Genomic DNA, 21,028 nt, shown 5'->3' with positions numbered 1-21,028 from the left:
CTATCAACAATTGAATCTACAAAATGAGCTAGCAAAACAGAAACAGACTCAAATACAGAGAAATTTTTGTTGCTTGTCACATGGGTGGGGGCTGGAGGGATGGGTGAAAAAGATGAAGGAATTAAGAAGTACAAATTGGTTGCTAGGCTGATGAACCACAAAGGGAAGGGGAGAGGGAGGGGGGTATGAGATAAACCAAAGAACTTCTATGCATATATGCATAACCAATGGACACCTCCAATAGTGGAGGGAAGGCATGAGGGGGGCAGGATTGGGGTGGAGGGCATCAATGGGGAAAATAAGGGGGGACCATCTGTAATACATTCAACAATAAAGAGGAGTTAATAAAACTATATTGTTAAAATATTATTTTCCTTGGCTAGTATAAGCTAAGACAAATAACAGTATAAGGAAAAAAATAAGATATTTCTAATTGTTGATCATTTTTTTCTTTAACAATTAATTTGCTTTTTAAACCAATGATAACATTAAATTGAAAGAGATTTTGTAAAGCTGAAGTTTTTGCTTATTAATTCTCAGGGATGTGGTTACTATGTGTCCAAGTCTATAATCACTGTCAATTGTCTCCTTTGCAAATTAATGATTTACTAAGTAGATGGGTGCCTTCTTATTAGAGATCTAGAATTCAAAATTATGTTAAGTAAAGGGACAAATTATGCATTAACCACTCTTTTATTATTAAGGCTGGTTTCTATAAAGGCATACATTTTAAAACCCACCCCAATGATGGCAGTATGAGAATTACAGGATTCTAGAAAGGTACCCTCCAGAATAAAGTACATTTTAAAGTTGTCTTTAATTTCATATATATATGGCCTAATGCTATTTATTGAACTTTCTATATATGTAGGGCAAAATGTCACATCCACAACACAAAACTAAATATGATATAAATTACTTGACAGTGTCGCAACATTGTTATATGCTGACACAAAACATTACAACATCCAGTCTAAATCCTTTGTTCTATTATTTTTATGCTACTTGGGTTTAATGGAAAACTAATGATTTTTCCCAAGTAGTAAACTCATTGTGTATGTATCTTTTCAAGTCAAGAGGATTCCAAATAGAGAGAAAACACTTTACCACAGTATCAATAGGTTTCTGATCAACATAATGAATTAAAGATCATTTGGAGCCTAACTACCTAGGTTCAAATCCTGTTCCCACCAAATCGCTGTGTAACCTAAGCTAAGTTGCTTAACTTCTGTGTGCCTCGGTTTGCTCATAATAATGAGAGTAAAATAATATATCTTTTGGATTCTTGAGGATAAAGTGAGTTACCGTTTGTATAGTACTTAAAATACAGTATACATGATATAAATGTTTGTGAAATTGATTTAACAAAATCGGTATTAATAAATAGCGGGAAGAGCTTACTGACAAACCTCCACAGTTACCATTCCGTTTTGGTCAGCAACGAAAATTACTTATTAAAAATTCTGAGACATTTCTTTGGCTTACTGTCAAGTCAGCAGGTATCCATTAAACACCTACTGCCGCGGGGGCACAAAATAATTTATGTGGTCTCTGCGCCACCAAAGAAGCATGCAACAAAAAAGTACTCTAGTGCTACATAAATTACCCGTTAAGTAAAGCTATTCGCAAATGTAAGTGCTCTAAGATGTATATGAATACAAACCCAGCTACAATCGGGAACGCATTTATTTTGACATCTACACAGAAAGCTGCTGCACACAACGCCGCACATCAATAGGCATGCTGCAGAAAAAGTAGTATTTTCCTTTATCTCCGCCTGGGATATCTGACAAAACCTGTGACAGCGATCCGCGAAACCACGGCGAGTGCAAACTGCACGGGAAACGAACCAGGGATGCCCCTCGCCCGCGCTCTCCCGCCCAGCGGCGCAGTTCTCCCCGGCAGGGCGGCGGGTAGGAGGCGGCCCGGAGAGCGGAGCCGCGGCGAAGCGGGCACACAGCAACGCCAGGCCCCGAGGGCTTCCCAAGCCCCGCTCCAGGAAACTGGTCACGCCAGGCTCTCGGGGTGGACATCCGGACACCAGCCCGGACAACATCCGGCTCGGCGGGCGGCCGACCAGCCAGCCCTGGCTACCCTGCTCTGTCTCCGTCCGATCGAAGCCCTCGGTCGGCCCCCCACGTCCCAGGCCGGCACGTCACTTCCGGCGCGCGCGCCCGCCCGCGGAGAGGGACCGGGACCGGGACCGGCCGGGGCGCGCGGCTGCCGGGGGCGCGCGGGGAGGGCGGGGCGGGGAAGGGGGAGTGTCTGCTCGCGGCCGCCGGGGCTGAGGAGTTGGCGGAAGCCGCGCGCTCAGAGCCGGCCCGGCCTTCCCGCCGGTACTCAACCATCCGCTCCGGGAGCACTCACCGCGCCGACCCGTGCAGAAGTGGGAGTTGCCTCTGCCTGCGGAGCGGCGAGGACGGCCCCAGCCCCCATTCCCTTCCCCGACCCCCTCTTTCCATCGCCCCAGGCATGGGGAACGCGGCGACCGCCAAGAAAGGCAGCGAGGTGGAGAGCGGTGAGTCCAGGGCCGGGTCTGGGACCTCTCCGGGCGGGCCGGCGCGGGGCAGCGAGCGCCCCTCTGGGTCGGTGCCCCGAGGCTGCGGCAGGGTCCAGGCCTCGCTGCAGCGATCGGGAGCTGCTTGAGGGGGCCCTGGGGACCAGCTGCCTTCCTCTTCCTCCCTCCCCTCAGGTCCCGCGTGAGGACTGAACACGAGGGGCCGGATGGAGAGAGGAGGGAGAGGAGCGGTCCCCGCGGTTCTCCTTATCTCTAAAGCGAGGGAGATTCACACGTTCTGAAACACTTCGCCAAATAAGGTTCGGATAAAGAAGTCCCTTGTACCATCCCAACCCTCGCCTCCCCACCCCCTTCCCCATCGGCCTGGAGCCACAGGTAGTGCTGTGGGCTGAACCGGCTGTTTTCCCTCCATCACCATTGCAACCCAACCTTATCACACGGCGAGGGGCAGCTAGTCTGGCTCTCCGCAGGTGACGTTAGTCCTGAGTAGGAAACTGTTCTGGAAATCGTTCTTCTTCAGATTAGGGATGTAAAATATGATAAGACTAAACAGCAACTTTATCCACTAGAGGAGAAAAAAGCAACGCAGGCTTGCCTTTTCTTAGGACATTCAAGAATCTGCTACGATGTAAAACTTAAAGGTCACTGGGAGTTAGTTGAAGAGCTTCCAGAATATAGTGGATTTCTTCTGAGCGCTGAAATTGCAGGCGGGCCACACTTTACACCAAACAGTAAAAACGTCATGAAAATTGAATTTCTGAAAATTGAATTTCGGTGTGACTATACGGATATATAGTGGGGGCCAAAAAATAATTTGCCTCCCACCTTCTAAGTTCTTCTAACTAGGCTAATAAATTAACATGAGACAGATCAACAGGAGAAAATCTCCAAAATTTATACTGATGTACATTTGGAGGTACCATCAGATATGAAACCTGAAGACACATTGGACAACTGAGGTTTTTATGCCATTATGGTCAAAGAAGGAATCAAGGGTCTGGAATTTCAAAGGAAAAGTAGGCAATTTACAGGTAGATGAAAAGAGCAAACGTGTGCTAAACAAATTCTTGCTTGGCTGCCAGAAACAGTGGGGCAGAGGGAAGTCTAACAAACAGGCTTTGCTACATTTCTCCCTGTCTAACACTTTTCGTTTACATTATGATGCTAAGGTGATGCTCCTTTCCATTAAGCAAGCTTTTCTATCGGAATTTCTTTAGATACAAAAAGTGGAGGGTCAAATGTTCTTTCTGAGTCTTTTGTTTCTTAATAACCACCTTAACATTTATATCCGAAAGGGCACATTTTCAGGTGGCAAAACTTTGGTCTCCCTCAATATATATGAGGATTGTTGTGTAAAAAAACATTTATTTTCCTTTGTCAGGTTCATCTCAGATTTTAAAATTCAGAATGACCAAATAATAAATGGTATTTGTTATATCACCATAAGTAAATTACATCTCAGCACTTGAGGGACTACCTGGTGATTTATGCCCATTTGTGGAAACAGTATCTTTTAGTATTTCTGTGTTTGTAACACGTTTTTAGGCTAATTTTGTAATTTAACATGAAGGAAATAGTTTTTTGTTTTTGTTTTCTATATCACTAAAGCAAAATTGATTTGGAAAGATTTAATCATGCATTTTGTTTAATATGAATATTGAGATTAGATTATATGGTGTATGTTTCACCAATAAGGTTTGGTGTTAATTTTCAAAAGCTCCAGAAATGTTGTATGTATTATCATACAAATGATCAATGAACACAGTTTAGTATGTGATATGGAGATTTTATTTTATTTTAAAATTAAAATAAAATAAATTTATTTTATTGGCATAATATTGGTTAATAGGATCATATAGGTTTCCAGTGTAGATTTCATTGACACCTGATCTGTATATTGCATTGTGTGCCCACCATCCAAAGTTAAATCATCTTCCTTTACCATATATTTGCCCCCCTTTACCCTTTACTGCCACCCCAACCCCTTCCCTCTGGTAACCCCCATACTGTTGTCAGTGTCTAGAAGTTTCAGTTTTATATCCCACATATGAGTGAAGTCATATGATTCTTAGCTTTTTCTCACTGACTTATTCACTTAGCATGATATTCTCAAGGTCCATCCATGTTGTGGCAAATGGCAGTGTTTCATTTTTTCTTATGGTTGAGTAATAGTTCATAGTATGTATGTACCACATCTTTATTAAATCACCAATCGAAAGACACTTTGGTTGTCTCCATCTCTTGGCCACATGTAAATAATGCTGCAATGAACATAGGGATGCATATATTTTGCGAATAAATGTTTTTGAGATTTTCGGGTACTCAGAAGAGGGATTGCTGGATCATATGGTAACTATTCCTAATTTTTTGAGGAACTTCCATACTTGTTTTCCATAGTGGCTGTACCAATTTACCTTCCCACTGGCAGTGAATGAGGGTTCCTTTTTCTCCACAACCCCTCCAACACTTGTTATTATTACCTGTTGATAATAGCCATTCTAACAGATATGAGGTGGTATCTCATTTTAGTTTTGAGTTGCATTTCCCCAATAGCTAGTGAAGTTGAGCATCTTTTCATCTCTTGGCCATTTGTATGTCTTCTTGGGAGAGGTGTCTGTTCAGGTCCATTTTTCATTGTTTGTTTTTGAGTTGTATGAGTTCTTTAAATATTTTGGATATTAACCCATTGTCGGAGCAAATATCATCGGCTATTCGGTTGGTTGCCTTTTTGTTTTGTTGTCAGTTTCTTTTGCTGTGCAGAAGCTTTTTAGTTTAATATAGGCCCATTCATTTATTTTTGCCTTTACTTCCCTTGCCTTAAGGATCAAATTCGTAAAATGTTCTCTGTGACCAAGGTGATATGGAGATTTAAAAAAGCCAATGTAGCCCTGGCCGGTTTGTCCAGTGGTTAGAGCATCGGGCTGTGGTCCAGAGAGACCCAGGTTCGGCCCCTGCTAAGGGTACGTACTTCGGTTGCAGTTTGTCCCCAGCCCTGGTTGGGTTGTGTGGGAGGCAGCCATTCAATGTGTCCCTTTCATATCGATGTTTCTCTCTCTCTCTCTCTCTCTCTCTCTCTCTCTCTCTTCCTCCCACTCTATCTGAACAAAAAAATGGAAAAATGTCCTCGGGTGAGGAAAATAAATAAATAAATAAATAAGCCAATGTAAAGGTAGAACTTTTATTATCATTTTTTATTGCACAAATGTAGTAACTAACTGTACTATAATATAAAATATAAAGAATGCAGAAAGTGTAAAGAATTATTTGTACCTGATACGTTTTCATTTCCCCTTTTAATTTAAAGCTGTATTAATTTAAGCTAAATCACGTGCTAATTGTATTACAAAAAATGTTTTGTAATTGAATCATATGAGTAATTTTTATTAGCAAGTACTGGCCTGTACAGTGTTTATATTTTCATAATGATAGTATACTCTTCTGTGATCTGTATACAGTAGTCCCACCTTTTCCATGGTTTTGCTTTTTGCAGTTTCAGTTACCTGCGGTCAGTCATATTCCAAAAATATTAAATGAAAAATTCCATATAAAAACAATTCATAAGTTTTAAATTTGTGCCATTCTTAGTGGCATGATGGAATTCTGCACCCTCCCACTCCATTCTGCCCAGAACATGAACCATCCCTTTTGTTCAGTGTACTTACTACCTGCCCCTTAGTCACTTAGTAGCTATCTTAGTTATTAGATTGACTGTCATTTTATCACAGTGCTGTGTTTAAGTAATCCTTATAGTAGCCTAGAGCTGCATCACAATGCCTGGGTCATTCACCTCACTTCATCTCATCCCATAGGCATTGAATTATCTCATATCACAAGAAGTGTGAATATAGTACAGTAAGATATTTTGAAAGAGATACCACATTCACATATCTTTTGTTACAGTATATTATTGTTACTTTTTATTTCATTACTAGTTACTATTTTTAGTCACTTACTATGTCTACTTTGTCAATTAAACTTCATCACAAGTATGTATGTATGTATAGGAAAAAAATAGTATATATAAGGTTTAGTACTATCTACAGTTTTGGGCATCTACTGGGGGTCTTGAGAATGTATCCCCCATGGATAGGAGGAACTACTGTATTTCTGTTATTAAGTTATCAAACCAATTCTCCCCTGGACAGTAACAACTTGAATCTCATAACTATGAGATAATTGAATATTTACAGAAAACACAATGTAAACTTTAAATGTTTATCTAAATATATTTAAATTGTTCCAATGAGTAAATTTTTTTTCTAAGCTTTAACTGTAAGTGACAGCCTAGTTTTTACGTATATTTGTCGGCTTTTTATGTAAGTTTGTTCATGAAAACTGAAGGTCATTATGGCAGTTGTAATAAGTCCTGTGAAGTGATAAAAGAAAATATTAAATGATGTCTCATAGAGACAATGATTTGAAATGTAATGGGTTGATCAGTTTGTAATTTTTTTTAATGTTTTTATTGATTTTTTTTTAGAAAGAGAGGAAGGGAGAGGGAGAGAGATAGAAACATCAATGAGAGAGAAGCATCAACATCAATCAGCTGCCTCTTGCATTCTACTGGAGATGGAGCCTGCAACCCAGGCATGTGCCCTGACCAGGAATCGAACCAGCGACCTCTTGGTGCATGGGTCGACGCTCAACCACTGAGCCACACCGGCTGAGCTCAATTTGTAATTTTTATTTGGAGCAATGTTATCAGGCGCATGTTGCTGCTGTTCTACTGTAGTGAACAAAGAAATGTTATTGATAAATCTTAAAACTTAATGAAAGAGCAATTTTACCATATATATTATCTAACTGTTCTGTGTGTTTCTTTAAAAATTACTCTTGAAAATATATACCTTTCAAAGTTTGAATGTAGTTATTTAAACTTCAGCTAATACACAAAAGCATAATATTTTAGAAATATAAGTGAGTATATAATTCTCTGAGAAGTTTTAAACTTTTGTCATTCAGAATTGTTTTAACTATCCAGTCTCTCACTTTTTAGTTTAGCCACAGTCACCAACATTAAAAACACATGCCACTTACTTGAACCTGGGAGGGTTTTTGTTAGTTTATTTCATTAAAAGAAAAAAATCAGACCCTACATGTTGCCCGTGGGACTTTATATTACACTCTCGTGGAATGGTGTTGAGGCCTCGCAGTGAAGTGTTTGTAGAGATTTAGGTGTAAATTCTCCTGTGACTGCAAGTGGTAGAGCCACACTGTATCCTGGTGTGTCTTTGAATGTTTTCCAGAGTATCTCTGTCTTAAACACTTAAGGAGAATAGAAATTAATCAAAGAAAGTCACCAGTACCCTGGGCAGTATGGCTCAGTGGTTGAGTACCGACCCATGCACCAAGAAAGAGGTCACTGGTTTGATTCGCGGTCAGAGCACATGCCCAGGTTGTGGGCCCAAACCCCAGTGGGGGGCATGCAGGAGGCAGCCCATCAATGTTTCTGCCCCTCCCTCTCTTTCTAAAAATCACTAAAAACATATAAAAAAAAAGAAGAAGAAGAAAGTCACCAATAGACTAGGTTCAACCAAAACGCAAGTTTCATAACAACTCTATTTTTTGAAGGCTTACTATGTGCCAGGTTCTCTAAGTGCTTTGTATGAATAATTTCAGTTCATCTTTACAACCCTATGAAGTAGTTCGGTCATTTTTTCATTTTATAGTTGAGGAAATGCAGTGTCAGAGAGCCTAAATGACTTGTGTAAGGTTGTAGGGCTACTAAGTGACAGCTGAAGGCCAGAACCTGAAATCCTAACAGCTGTGCTAAGCAGCTTCTGTATCCAGTGGAAAAGCTGATTCTGAGAGACATAGCTTAGAGTTTACTTTGTTTCAGTTTATTTTCAATTATAGAAAATTTTGATTGCTTCAGTAGTGCCTTTATTTGGATGTATTAAATATCTTAAACAAGAGTTACTTTTTCTTAAATCAGTCTCTAGATTAAGTTTTCTCATATGTACAATGAGGATGAAGGATTAAATTACTTTGAAAGTCTTTTTAGATTCAATATGGTATAACTTCAAATTAAGCCATATACAATTAATTTTATATACTGAAAGTCTTTATTACTATTTGTATTAATTTTTTATTTGTAAATGTCTGCCTTTCCTTCCTGTTAAGTAACCAACCAAAAAATTACTATTTGAACTTGTATTGATATTTTTAAAGCATTTTGAAATTTGCATTTTGCCGTGGTTTGGGATAGCACTTAATCAGTCATACTTCCTGCTGTGATGGAATGTTCCTATCTGTGTTGTGTAATGTAGCGGACACTAGCTGCATGCAACTGTGGAGCACTTAAAATGTGACCAGAGCAACTGAGGAACTGAATTTTTAACTTACAGGTGGCAATTAGTACTTGCTATGTTGGATAGCACAGGTCTAGAACATAGCTGTCTTTACATAGAAGGAAAATGCCAATGCATTGTTTCATCATTTTGGGGAATTTGTGGATCCTCACACGTGTGTATGGATCAACAAAATACTGGATTTATCTTTTCTCATAGTAGGAATTAATTTATTTCTTCAACATGTCCTCTGAATAAGCCTTTATAAGCTTAGAGAACAGATTATTAGAGTTGTGTAATTTGTAAAGTTAACTACAAAGTTAATTTTCTTATTGGGATCGCCTAGAATTAAATTTTTATACTTTTTAATACTGAATCTCACTGAATATATTTTTATTAAAATTTTTGTAGATTTAAATGTCGATTAGTGACCTCATAGCTTACTCATATCTTTAAACCTTTCAGTTACAGACTTTTTTAAAAGGAAAATCAGTAGCAGGTATTTGTTCCAATTCACTGGATTAGCAGAAGTACTTAGTCTTCCTTGGGTTAAAAAATAATAAAAAGAATTAAAAAGTCAAAACAAACAATAACATTGTTTGGATGATAAATACATATTATCTCATCCAGTTTTGTGATTCTGTGATTCATTTTGTGCACATTATTACTTTATAAAATTATCCTATGTTCAGGAACCATTTTTCTTATTCTCTTGGTCAGTGTCCTCCACTTAGACATGGACAGATTGTTTCTTTTCATTGACAGCAGCAGGGTGCTCAGGCATGAAAACCAGCTTAGAAGATAAGTAAGCCATGGCTGAGTGGCAGAAGGAGCACACTTTGAAAAGATCCTAGGTAAACCAGGAGAGCTGTTAAGATCCTGTCAGATAGTCAGGAGTTGACCATAAGTCATTTGGATAGTCCATTAAATTAATAAAATAAAACAATTAGTCTAATTTACAAAATTATCTATATATCTAAGTGACAATAAATGTCAGTTCACACATGTGACCAGATTTCCTCAGGGAAAATACATTGTTCAGTTTTAATGAAAAAAATTATGGTAAATAGAAAAATGTGGAATTAATAGGAGGTAAATTTACCCAGGTCAGTATCATATAATTTTGAGTATTTTATCTTAATTTTTAAAATATTCCTTCAAGAGTATCCTATATAGGTCTTTTCTTCATTCATTCATCATTCCACATAATTGAACTTCTAATATAATACATATTCTGAACAAGACTATGAAAATAAAGATTGAACAGGACACAGTACCTGCTCCAAAGTGCCTGTATTCCAGAAGGGGAAGACAGATATGTCAACAAATTAATGAAAAAAATTAAAAAATAAAAAGCCCAGCGGTTATAATGCTTTCATAGAAGTTCAGTAGGGGAACCAACTGAAAATATGGTCATTTATACTGGGATGGGGAGGGTGAGGTTCCAGAAGGACTTCAAACAGGAAACAAGCCCTGAGTTGAGCATTGAAACGGTAAATGTTCAACTGTGGGCCTACAGGGGAAAGTGTTCTGAGTAGAGGGAGCACCAGTGAGCAGAGATGCAGAGGAGTGAAACAGCATGGCACGTTCAGGAAAAGGAAGTAAGTTGTCCATTACACTGAATGATGGAGGATGGGGCTAGTAGAAGGGAAGAGGGAGACTGTATAATAAAGGATGAGACTGAAAATATGGACAGAGGCCATATAATGAAGAGTTTGAATTTTATTTCATAGACATTAGTAAGCTATTATAGACTTTGAAGTAAGGGAGAAACATAAAATTTGGGTTTTAGAGAGATTACTTTGGTGGTAATGTGGAGATGAGTCACTGTGGAACAAGTAGGGTAGAGGCAAGAAGATCAATTAGACCTCCTCACTCAAATGAGACGCTTTTAGAGTCTGAATCAAGGTACTAGAGGTAGGGATGCAGGAAAGGATCTGAAATGTGGGGAATTTGAAAAACAAAATGAGCAGATTGCACTTAACTGATAGCATGTGGGGAATGAGGAAAAGGAGGAAATAGAAATAACTCCCACGTTTTTAACTTCTGTATCTTAGTGGATGGGTATGATGCCTATAATGGAGTCAGAAATGAATACAATAACGAGCAGAGTTGAGGGGCATATTGAACTTGGGGTGCCTATGGCATTTCTGAGAAATGATATCTGACTGGTTGTTTTATATGTTCTTTCATTCTCCCAGCCATATTGAGGGATGACCTTGTATGGTCAAGGGATCTCTTCCACATTTTATCCTCATTTTGCTCCCCCTTTTAAGACTAGCTCTTTAGGAACTATAGAACTATGATATCTGATATAACTTCTATAAGTTAAGAACTGTAGCTACTAAGTGTTTAATTTTTATGTTTTGAAAAGAGTAAAAGCCAAAGCACTGATGAGAACACTGTAACTTGTAAAGACACAATTACTGTAAAGTCCAATAAAATGTTGCTTTCGTAACTAAAGTATGCATCCTGTATGTTTTTGAACATTGTAGAGTTGTGTGGAATAGTGGAAAGAACGTGTAAAATGTAGTACAAACACCTATAGTATTAAGTAAATAGCTTTCTTCTCCTAGAATCTTTTAAAATAGATATTTAAAAGTTAAGATGTGATTTAATAATAAGAATGTGAACTTAGAATAAGAAAAAACTAAATTCTGTTTCCTAATGCATTCTGTTACTTCACTTTGGACAAGTGTTTTAATGTCTCCAAGCTATGCTATAAAATTAAGAAAGATGGTTTGATAATGAGGCTGTGATCTCTTCTAGCTTTATAATCTAATAATTCCAATGTATTTATGAAAAGAAGGAATGCACATTTTAAAAGGAGCAAGACTTGGGAATAAATTATAGAAGCTTCTCACAAAATAATGTGGGTAGAGAAGTGGGAAATAAGCATCAGTATGAGCAATATAAGGTAATTATTTAGGGAAAAATTTTTTATGTGTGCTTAAAGAATGAGTCTCTGAATTTTCACTTAAGAAATTTATGGAACACTATGTTGATCTTTGAAGGTACTCTCATGTTCTACAGCTAAAGGTACTATCTGAATGCTGGTTATCTGGATGGTATACTGAAAATAAAACAGGACATTCTACTCTTAATGTAAAACCCTTAGCATACAATGTGTAGTTGTGATGCTTTGTATATAGCAGATCCAAAAAAAGTTAAGATCAGGTGCTGCTAATAGGAGTAAGAGAAAGGAAAGTCTGTTGTATGAGGATACACTAAACAAACACACAGGAAAACAAACACACAGACAAAACTCTTCAATCTAGAAAAATTAGGGTTACTGAAGTATATAAATCAAGTGGTATACACAGAATATCTGGGATTGTTCACCTAAATTTGAAACACTAGATCCCATGAGCTATTCCTCAAAATTTATGAAAGCTATTTGTATAGTAAATAAAAGGAAGTACAGTAAAATGTTGATAAACTAGGCTTAGAGAATAAGTATATGTAACTGATTTGCAATCATTTACATTATAAGTAAAACATTTGTGCTTATAAATTCAGATAGTACTTTTACAATTGCTAGAAAAATTTAATTTTTTTTTCTCTTTTTATAGGTTTTGTTATCTCTTCAGCTTTTACAACTATCAAAAGAATCATCACTATTAACAAATAGACCTTCACCTTTTTCTTTTTATGGCTGTAATGCAAATAATAAATTTTTTCCCCTGATGTGGTGTAGCATACATTTTTATGTTTTAATCTATTATAATTCATCCATTTATTTAATTTTTTTTTAATTCCTGGAGGATGGGAGCTAAAGAGCTGTCTTTATATAGTTCATCATCTATTAGAAGGTCTATATAAGTAATGAGAATTGTGTAGGAAGTATAGTATAGAATGTTTCCCGTAGTAATAATCTGGTTGTTCACTTTTTGGTTGTAATGTAAATTAGATTTAGTAATGCTCTGTATCTATGCAAATTATTTTCTGAAGGAAACTTGGGACTCATAAAAAGAAATATTTACTAACTGATAATTCACAATGATGAAGCTGCACTAGGACTGCTTTAGAACATCTAACGTAGGCATCATATCTTTATCTGACTTGTAACAAAGTATTAAGTCACAGGCTTTATGGTCATGGTTTTAGGTTGTATTCCTTATTGCCTCCTATTCATATAATAATTTTTTAATGACTTCTGAAATGTTTCTTTTCCTATAAGGCAACTGTGGAATCTAAACCTTTAGATCTTTGGCAAATCTATATTCTCCATGACAACTTTGTTCTCAAAAAAATTAAAAATACTGTCTTAAGATCTCATTATTTCAGGGTCTTACTTAACAAAATGAGTACGTATTCAATTTCTATACCACATTAGTATTTTTAAGTAGTTGACCATATAGCATTAGTAGACCACTGTTGTATGTGAGCCATAAACTTGAGAGAACATGTTTATACAAATATTACTTAGCTTCTTTTGTAGGAGCCTGTTCTGTTGATAATTTAGCTCCTCCAGTCCAATTCTAGTTCAGCTCTCAAGATAAGTAAGAGCTATGAAAAGCTATACTGGGAAAGAATATGAACTCCTCTTTAGTCTTAAGGTTACTAAATAAACCATAGTTCAATGGGTGGACTGACAGAGACATGTAAAGTATTTTGTTAGTCATTCAAGCCTCTAGTCATTTTCAGTCAGTACTTATTGAGTGCCTACTTTGTACCAGGCACTGTGCTCATCTGTAAATGCAAATAAAAGAAGACGTGCTTTCTTAAGCTGGGGGACAGGTACATTCAGATATTATGATAATATTTACACTACTACACAGGTGCCGGAGATGGATACTTGGGTAAAAGTACAACCTAGTACAGAATTTCTGAGATCATGTTGGGAAGTAGACTGTAATGGACTGAAATAGAAACTGGCTTTGAGTCCATTTTGAAGATGTTTTCATCTGTAATTGTAGCACTTATACCAATATTGACTTCTCAGCTCTTTCTCCCACCATACATTGTGACCTGTAAGGGCAGAGACAGTATCTACATTGTTTAGTGTTTTAATCCCTAGACTTTGGCATAATTCCTAGCTCATAGTGGAGGCTAAAATCATAGATAGTTAAATGGATAAGAAAATTCAAGCCTATTTTAGAAATGTTTACCCCCTCTTCCCTTCACTTGGCAGGTACTTTCTCTGTAATATATTGACTATTTGGGTATAGTGGTCGATATATTTGATAAGAGGATACCATTTTCCCTCTCTTCATAGAACATAGTTCATTTGACATTTATGTCAAAGTTGTATAATTTTTGATTGGTAGGGAGAGATTGGTCTCAGGTTCAGATAGGAAGACATTAGATTAGGGAAAACTACTATGTTCCCCATCTTTTGGAAAATTCCTGCTCATTTGAGACCTGCTGTTTGAATATTTGTGTCTCCCTGAAATGTTACGTTGAAATCCTCACCGTGATAGTATTAGAAGGTGGGACCTTTGAGAGGTGATTGAGTCCTGAGGTGGAATTAGTGTCCTTATAAAAGAGGCCTGGGAGTGTTCTCTTGCCCCTTCCACCATGTCAGGTTACACTGAGCAGATGACAGTGAAGAATTGGGCTTTCACCAGACATCATGTCTGCCGGCCCCATGATCTTGAACTTCTACCTCTTCAGAACGTGAGGAATAAATTTCTCTTGTTTGTCAACCACCCAGTTTATGGTACTTTGTTACAGCAGCCTGAACAGACAAGGCCTGTACCATTCAGCTGGACCACTACCTTCCCCATTCTGTTGTTGTCATTTACCAATCTCTAGCAGATTAGCATATACTTGAGTTTAAATATGTATCTTTTCTTGAATTTAAAAATATACATAGTTACATATTTAAATGGGAATGTATTTTTACTGTCTGTGGAAATGTAGCGTTTATTAACAGTAAGTATTAATTTATCTAATTTAGGAAAGAATTATCACCCCCTCCCCCCATTTGTTTTTGTTGTTGTTAATCCTCATCCAAGGATATTTTCCCATTGATTCTTAGATAGAGTGGAAGGAAGGGGGGGAGAGAGAGAAACTTTGATGTGAGAGAGACATATCAGTTGGTTGCATCCGGCACAACCCCAACCACGGCCGGGGATCAAACCTGCAACTCAGGTACATCATGCCCTTGACCGGGAATCAAACCCACTACCCTTTGGTCCGTGGGCCGATGCTCTAACCACTGAGTAAACAGTAGGTTAGTGTTTGACTGAATAACTGGAGACACTACCTTAGCCAGCTTGACCTTTAAAACTGACCACCACAGACATACCCTAGAGTGTGTGTGTGTGTGTGGGGGGGGGGGGGGGTTCATTTTCCCAAGCCAGGAATGGAACCTTCTATTTTCCTTTCGACCTTCATTTATTTATTGATCACTCCTACTACCTCTTTAATTCCATCCTCACCCATGCAATGTACATAAACCATATTACCTTTAAAATAAACACAAACCTCAGAATAAAAGGTACAGAAATTACTGAACCAGAAAACCTATGCTGAGGTTAGTTACTGTGTTTGAGCATAAAATTTAGCACTTTTTACAAGGCAGTATTACCAGTGTTGGGGTTCTTAGATTCCCCCCAAGAAGGTAGAAATTGAGAGGAAACCCTAGGGAAATTTCCAGACAGATTTTTGAGCACCAAGGAGGCAGCACAGAGGAAAGGAAAGTCCTCTGAACTGACTGGGAGGCTGGCTCTGCTTGGCTGCTTGTATAAGGGGGGGACAAGGTGGGCTTGTGTGAAAAGGACTGGCTTATGGAATTTTCCATTTCAGGGTCAGGTGACTACAAGATCTTGACTTCTCATTACTGCCAACATAGGAAGGTTGTGGAGCATTCAAACCTGATCAACTGTGCTTGTGGACCAGTAGTTTACGCAAGCAGTTAAAAGGGAGATCAGATCAGCTACCTCTGTGTATTTGAGCATGGAGTGGAGGGGTGGTGACATAGTTGGGGTTAGCTTATCCTGAGTTACTTCTGACTACCTGGTCTTAACTTGGCTTCCTGGCCACCCAGTATTTTCTGTTCCCAGGCCTAAGTCCTTGTGCTGTCATAGCAAGGGAGTTACACAGTATAGACTCTCTTTCTAAATTCACTTAAAATTTAATCAATTAAATACAAGGAGCATTGGCCCACATAATTGATGAGATAATTAGTGTTTAATAAAAGAATTCTCTCTCTAGATTCTTAGGTGTAAGAAGGGGGGTTTCAGCCCTGGCCAGTTTGGCTCAGCGGTTAGAGCGTCGGCCTGCGGTCCGGAGAGACCCGGGTTCGGTTCCCGCTAAGGGCACGTACTTCGGTTGCAGTTTGTCCCCGGCCCTGGTTGGTTGTGCGGGTGGCAGCCACTCGATGTGTCCCTTCACGTCGATGTTTCTCACTCTCTCTCTCTCTCTCTCTCTCTCCCTCCCTCCCACTCTATCTGTACAAAAAAAAAAAAAAGGAAAAATATCCTCGGGTGAGGATTAAAAAAATAAAATAAAATAAAAAAAAAAAGAAGGGGGGTTTCAGAGAGCTGCCTGCAGTTATATATATAATATTTATTTGTATCTTTACCTTTGTATCTTCTTTTGATAAATAAAATTTAATACTCTTTACTAAGACAGAAGATTTAAAGTGATGCATCATAGATTTTTAGCTAGACTAAAAGGCTTATAAGATTCTTTTTAAAAAATAATGTTTTTATTGATTTTTAGAGAGAGAGGAAGGGAGAGGGAGAGAGAAGCCTTGATCAGCTTCTTCCTGCAAGCCCCCTACTGGGGACTGATCCCAGAACCTGGGCATGTGCCCTGATCGGGAATTGAACCAGTGACCTCTTGGTGCATGGGACAACACTCAACCAACTGAGCCACATTCGCTGGGCATCTTATAAGATTCTCAAGTGTGTGTCTCACAGACCCTCTCAATTAGACAGTTGGGGTTTCTAAAAATGAGGACATTGTCCAATAGCAGCAGCCCTATCTGAGGCTCAAGTTAGAGAAGAGCTTCTCTGAAAAAACGTGACTTTTGCTTATTGGAGTTGATTATAATTTGATAACAAGAAACCCACAGTTTTCAAAGGAATTGCATCACTTAGATTGAAAGGAGCAGAGAGTTCATAATGAAAAGAAAAGCCTCTGGGCCCTCAGCCTCCTGTGGATAGCAAAGAGGCCAAGAAGCTGTTCAGCTCTAAATTTAGGCCATTTCTTATGGAAAATGAAGCATGACTCAGAGGATGTAGTCTAGAAGCCACAGAGTAGAGCTAAGAGACATAGAGAACCACCCTTGGGACTAATCAAGGACTTGGTGACGTGCCCCACTGGATTTCAGAATTGCTATTGACCAGTGACTACTATGTGCTTCTTGTTTTCTCCCTTTTTGAATTTCTCCCTTTGCAGTTCTCTGTTCTTGTCGCACCATTGTATATTGAATATGTGTTGGGAAGATAACATGAATCTTTAGTTCACAGGTCTTCAGATTAGACCAATCACACCCAAGGAGCTGCAGGCAAGAATCTAGATCTGAGGAGCCCCATCTACATCTACACTGATCTAGATTAGGTCCTGAACTTCGAGCCAGTGTTGTAATGGGGTGAAACTTTTGGGGTCTTGGGAGAGGTTGAATGTATTTTGAAAATTGAGGAGTGTAAATAATATGTAACTGGAGGGTAGACTGTGACAGAGTAGAGAAGGCTGCAAATTGTTACACACACACCCCTTTCCATTCAGAGGCATAGTTGATTTCTTCTCCCCTTTGAATCTGGGCTTGGTCCGTGATTGTTTATCCAATAAAATATAGTGGATGTGATGCTGGGTCAGTTCCAGACTCATCCCTTCGAGGGGACTGACAGCCTCTGCTCTTATAGGGCTAGCTGCTATGTAAGAAGTTCAACTGTTCTGAGACCAGCCTGGGGTTAGAAGCCTACTTGGAAAGAGAAAGGGGTAGGGGGGAGACAGAGAGAGAGAGAGAAAGAGCATTTAGCCACATGGAATAATGCACCTGACACTAGACAAGTGAGCAGAGCTTTAGACCTTTGGGTCAACCACATTCCAAAAATATTAAATGGAAAATTTCAGAAGTAAACAATTAATATGTTTTAAATCATGCACCATTCTGTGTAGCGTGAGGAAATCTCATGCCCCTCCCAGGACATGAATCATCCCTTTGTCCCATGTATCCACACTGTATATACTCCCTGACAATTAGTCACTTAGTAGCCATCTCTGTTATCAGACTTGCAGTTTCACAGTGCTTGTATTCAAGTAACCCTTATTTTATTAATAATGGCCCTAAAGCACAAAAGTAGTGATGCCGGCAATTTTGATATGCTAAGGAGACATCATAAAGTGCTTTCTTTAAGTGAAAAGTTACATATGGATAGGAAAAACCTTGAATATATAGGGCTAGGTACAATCCATGGTTTCAGGCACCCACTGGAATTCTTGGATTTTATCACTCATGAATAAGGGGGAACTACTCTATAGTATACCCTTTAAAAAAATACACGGATGAATTTTAACAAAAACGGGATTATAATGATAATAATATAGTGCGTATGTGAAAGGCAGAATTATAAATGCCTTAATCTGATTTATTTTATATAATCGACCTCATAATCCAGGGAGGTATATACTTTTATTAACCCCTTTTGCTGGTGAAGAAACTGAAATTAATTTGCACATGCTCACATAACTGGGATTCAAATCCAGGGAGTCTTGAATTTAAACCTATACTTTTAACCATTAACCCAATCTGCCATCCATATTAACACAATATCTTATAGTTTGGTTTTATTTTGTTTGTATTTTTATGTTATAAATTTTTCCATGCAGTCAGATATTCTGTAAGGTTTTTTATTTACATTCAGTATGTTAAATATAGTAAAGTAGTAACATGTATAGAACTAATTTTTTAACTCCACTTCAGCAGTAACTATTCTCTCTGCTTCCAGTAACATTGATTACTTTTGTTTGTTTTATGAATGTAATCATACAGTATGCACTTTTTTTTTAACAGAAGGTACTTTTTAATTTTATTTTCTTCATTTTTTTTATCTTTATTGTTGAATGTATTACAGATGTTCCTCATTTTTCCCCCCATTGACCCCCTCCTCCCCACTCTGGCCCCCCTCCCACCTTTTTCCACACTGTTGTCTGTGTCCATTGGTTATGCATATAAGTTCTTTGCTTTATTTCTCCCCACCCCCCAACCCCCCTCCCTTTGAGGTTTGTCAGTCTAGCAATGAATTTGTACCTATTAATCCCTTCACCTTTTTCACCCATTCCCCCAACCCCCTTCCCATCAGGAAACCAACAGAATGTTCTCTGTATCTATGAGAATGTTTCTGTTCTGCGTGTTCATTTTGTTGGTAGATTCAGTTGTCAGTAGATATGTATTCATTGCCATTTTGTTTGTTCATATATTTTATCTTTTTCATTTTTTTTTTTTTATCCTCACCCGAGGACATTTTTTTTGATAGAGTGGGAGGGAGAGAGAGAGAGAGAGAAACATCGATGTGAAAGGGACACATGGAGTGGTTGCCACCCACACAACCCAACCAGGGCCGGGGACAAACTGCAACCGAGGTACATGCCCTTAGCGGGAACCGAACCCTGGTCTCTCGGGACCACAGGCTGATGCTCTAACCGCTGAGCCAAACCGGCCAGGGCTATCTTTTTCTTCAAAAAGACCCTTCATCATTTCATATAATAACAGGTTGGTGGTGATGAACACCTTTAACTTTTTCTTATCTGGGAAACTCTTTATATGGCCATCGATTCTAAATGACAGTTTTGCAGGATAGAGTAATCTTGGTTGTAGGTTCTTGCCACTCCCTTCCGGCCTGCAAAGTTTCTTTTGAGAAGTCAGCTGACAGTCTTATGGGAACTCCCTTGTAGGTAACTAACTGCTTTTCTCTTGCTGCTTTTAAGATTCTCTCTTTGTCTTGAACCTTTTGCATTTTGATGATGATGATGATGTGTCTTGGTGTGGGCCTCTTGGGGTTCATCTTGTTTGGGACTCTCTGTGCTTCCTGGACTTGTATGTCTGTTTCCTTCACCAAGTTAGGGAAGTTTTCTGGCATTATTATTTCAAATAGGTTTTCCATTTCTTGTTCTCTCTCTTCTCCTTCTGGCACCCCCAAGTTGCGAATGTTGGCATGCTTGAAGTTATCCCAGAGGCTCCTTACACTATCCTCATTTTTTTGGATTCTTTTTTCTTTTTGCTGTTCTGATTGGGTGTTTTTTGCTTCCTTATATTCCAAATCAGTGGTTTGCTTCTTCTTGGCTTTACCTACTCTTCTATTGAATCTGTGTAAATTATTCTTTATTTCAGTTAGTGCCTCCTTCATTTCTGACTGTGCATCCTTCATTTCTGACTGGTCTTTTTTAATGCTCTTCAGGCCCTCACTAAGTTCGCTGAGGTTCTCACTAAGTTCATTGAGCATCCTTATAAGCAGTATTTTGAACTCAGCATGTGTTAGGTTGCTTTATCTCCATTTCACTTAGTTATTTTCCTGGAGTTTTGTTCTGTTCTTTCATTTGGGACCTGTTTCTTTGCCTCCTCATTTTGGCTGCCTCTCTGTGTTTGTTTCTGTGTATTACTTAATGAGAGGTATGGGGCTATCTGAGACCAGATGCTGCTTGTTTGAAAGAATTTAGGAAAACCTGAAGCAGGATCCAAGACAGGCCAATCCTATGATTAAGCAACTGGCAACAGCATGGGTGGGCCTGAAAGTTGGGTGGGGCAGGGCCTCAGGGAATCACCAGGGCTGGGCAACCAGTGTGAGCCAGGTTGCTGGAGTCCCAGATATGGAGCCTTCCCCAGGGAAGGCTCACCAAAGGAACAAAGGCCTCTGACAGCATGTTTATCCAGAAGAAAGCCCCCTCTCCAGCCCTCGCTACAATGCTGAACAGCTCAGTTCTTCCCTGTATGTCTCTGGTGTCCCTCAAGCTGCCTCCCCTCCAAGCTTAGAGGGAGTGAGTCCTTTAAGTCCGTGCGTGCACCCTTTAAGAAGAGCTGCCTGGGGCTCCAGCCGCCTCAGCCTCCCTGAGCCTCAGTTCCCACTGGTTTTTCCAGCCAGAAGTTATGGAGACTTCTCTTCCTGGTACTGCAACCCTGAGTGGGCGCCTGTTGTGGGATGGGGACCCCTTAGTCCTCAGGGAGGTCCTTCCCAGCCGAGGTGTCCTCCTGATTTTTATCTGCCACACGTGGGTGTGGGTCCCCTCCGCCCCTCCTACCAGTCTGGATGTGGCTGCTTCTTTAATT

The 21,028-nt window shown here is 39.1% G+C and overlaps 1 protein-coding gene across 1 annotated transcript in view; it reads left to right on the top strand.

Moving 5' to 3' along the window:
* The first annotated feature begins 2,273 nt into the window (after positions 1 to 2,273).
* Positions 2,274 to 21,028, top strand: part of PRKACB (protein kinase cAMP-activated catalytic subunit beta) — a 108,996-nt gene continuing 90,241 nt past the window's right edge. Inside the window, exon 1 of the mRNA XM_036255534.1 lies at positions 2,274 to 2,518. Coding sequence (XP_036111427.1) covers positions 2,473 to 2,518 — 46 coding nt within the window. The 5' untranslated portion in view covers positions 2,274 to 2,472. The remainder of the gene's footprint in view (positions 2,519 to 21,028) is intronic.

Source organism: Molossus molossus, unplaced genomic scaffold (assembly GCF_014108415.1).
Source record: "Molossus molossus isolate mMolMol1 unplaced genomic scaffold, mMolMol1.p scaffold_m16_p_12, whole genome shotgun sequence".
NCBI lineage: Eukaryota > Metazoa > Chordata > Mammalia > Chiroptera > Molossidae > Molossus > Molossus molossus.
Note: the sequence above shows the minus strand (reverse complement) of the source record. Positions and strands in the feature narration are given on the sequence as shown.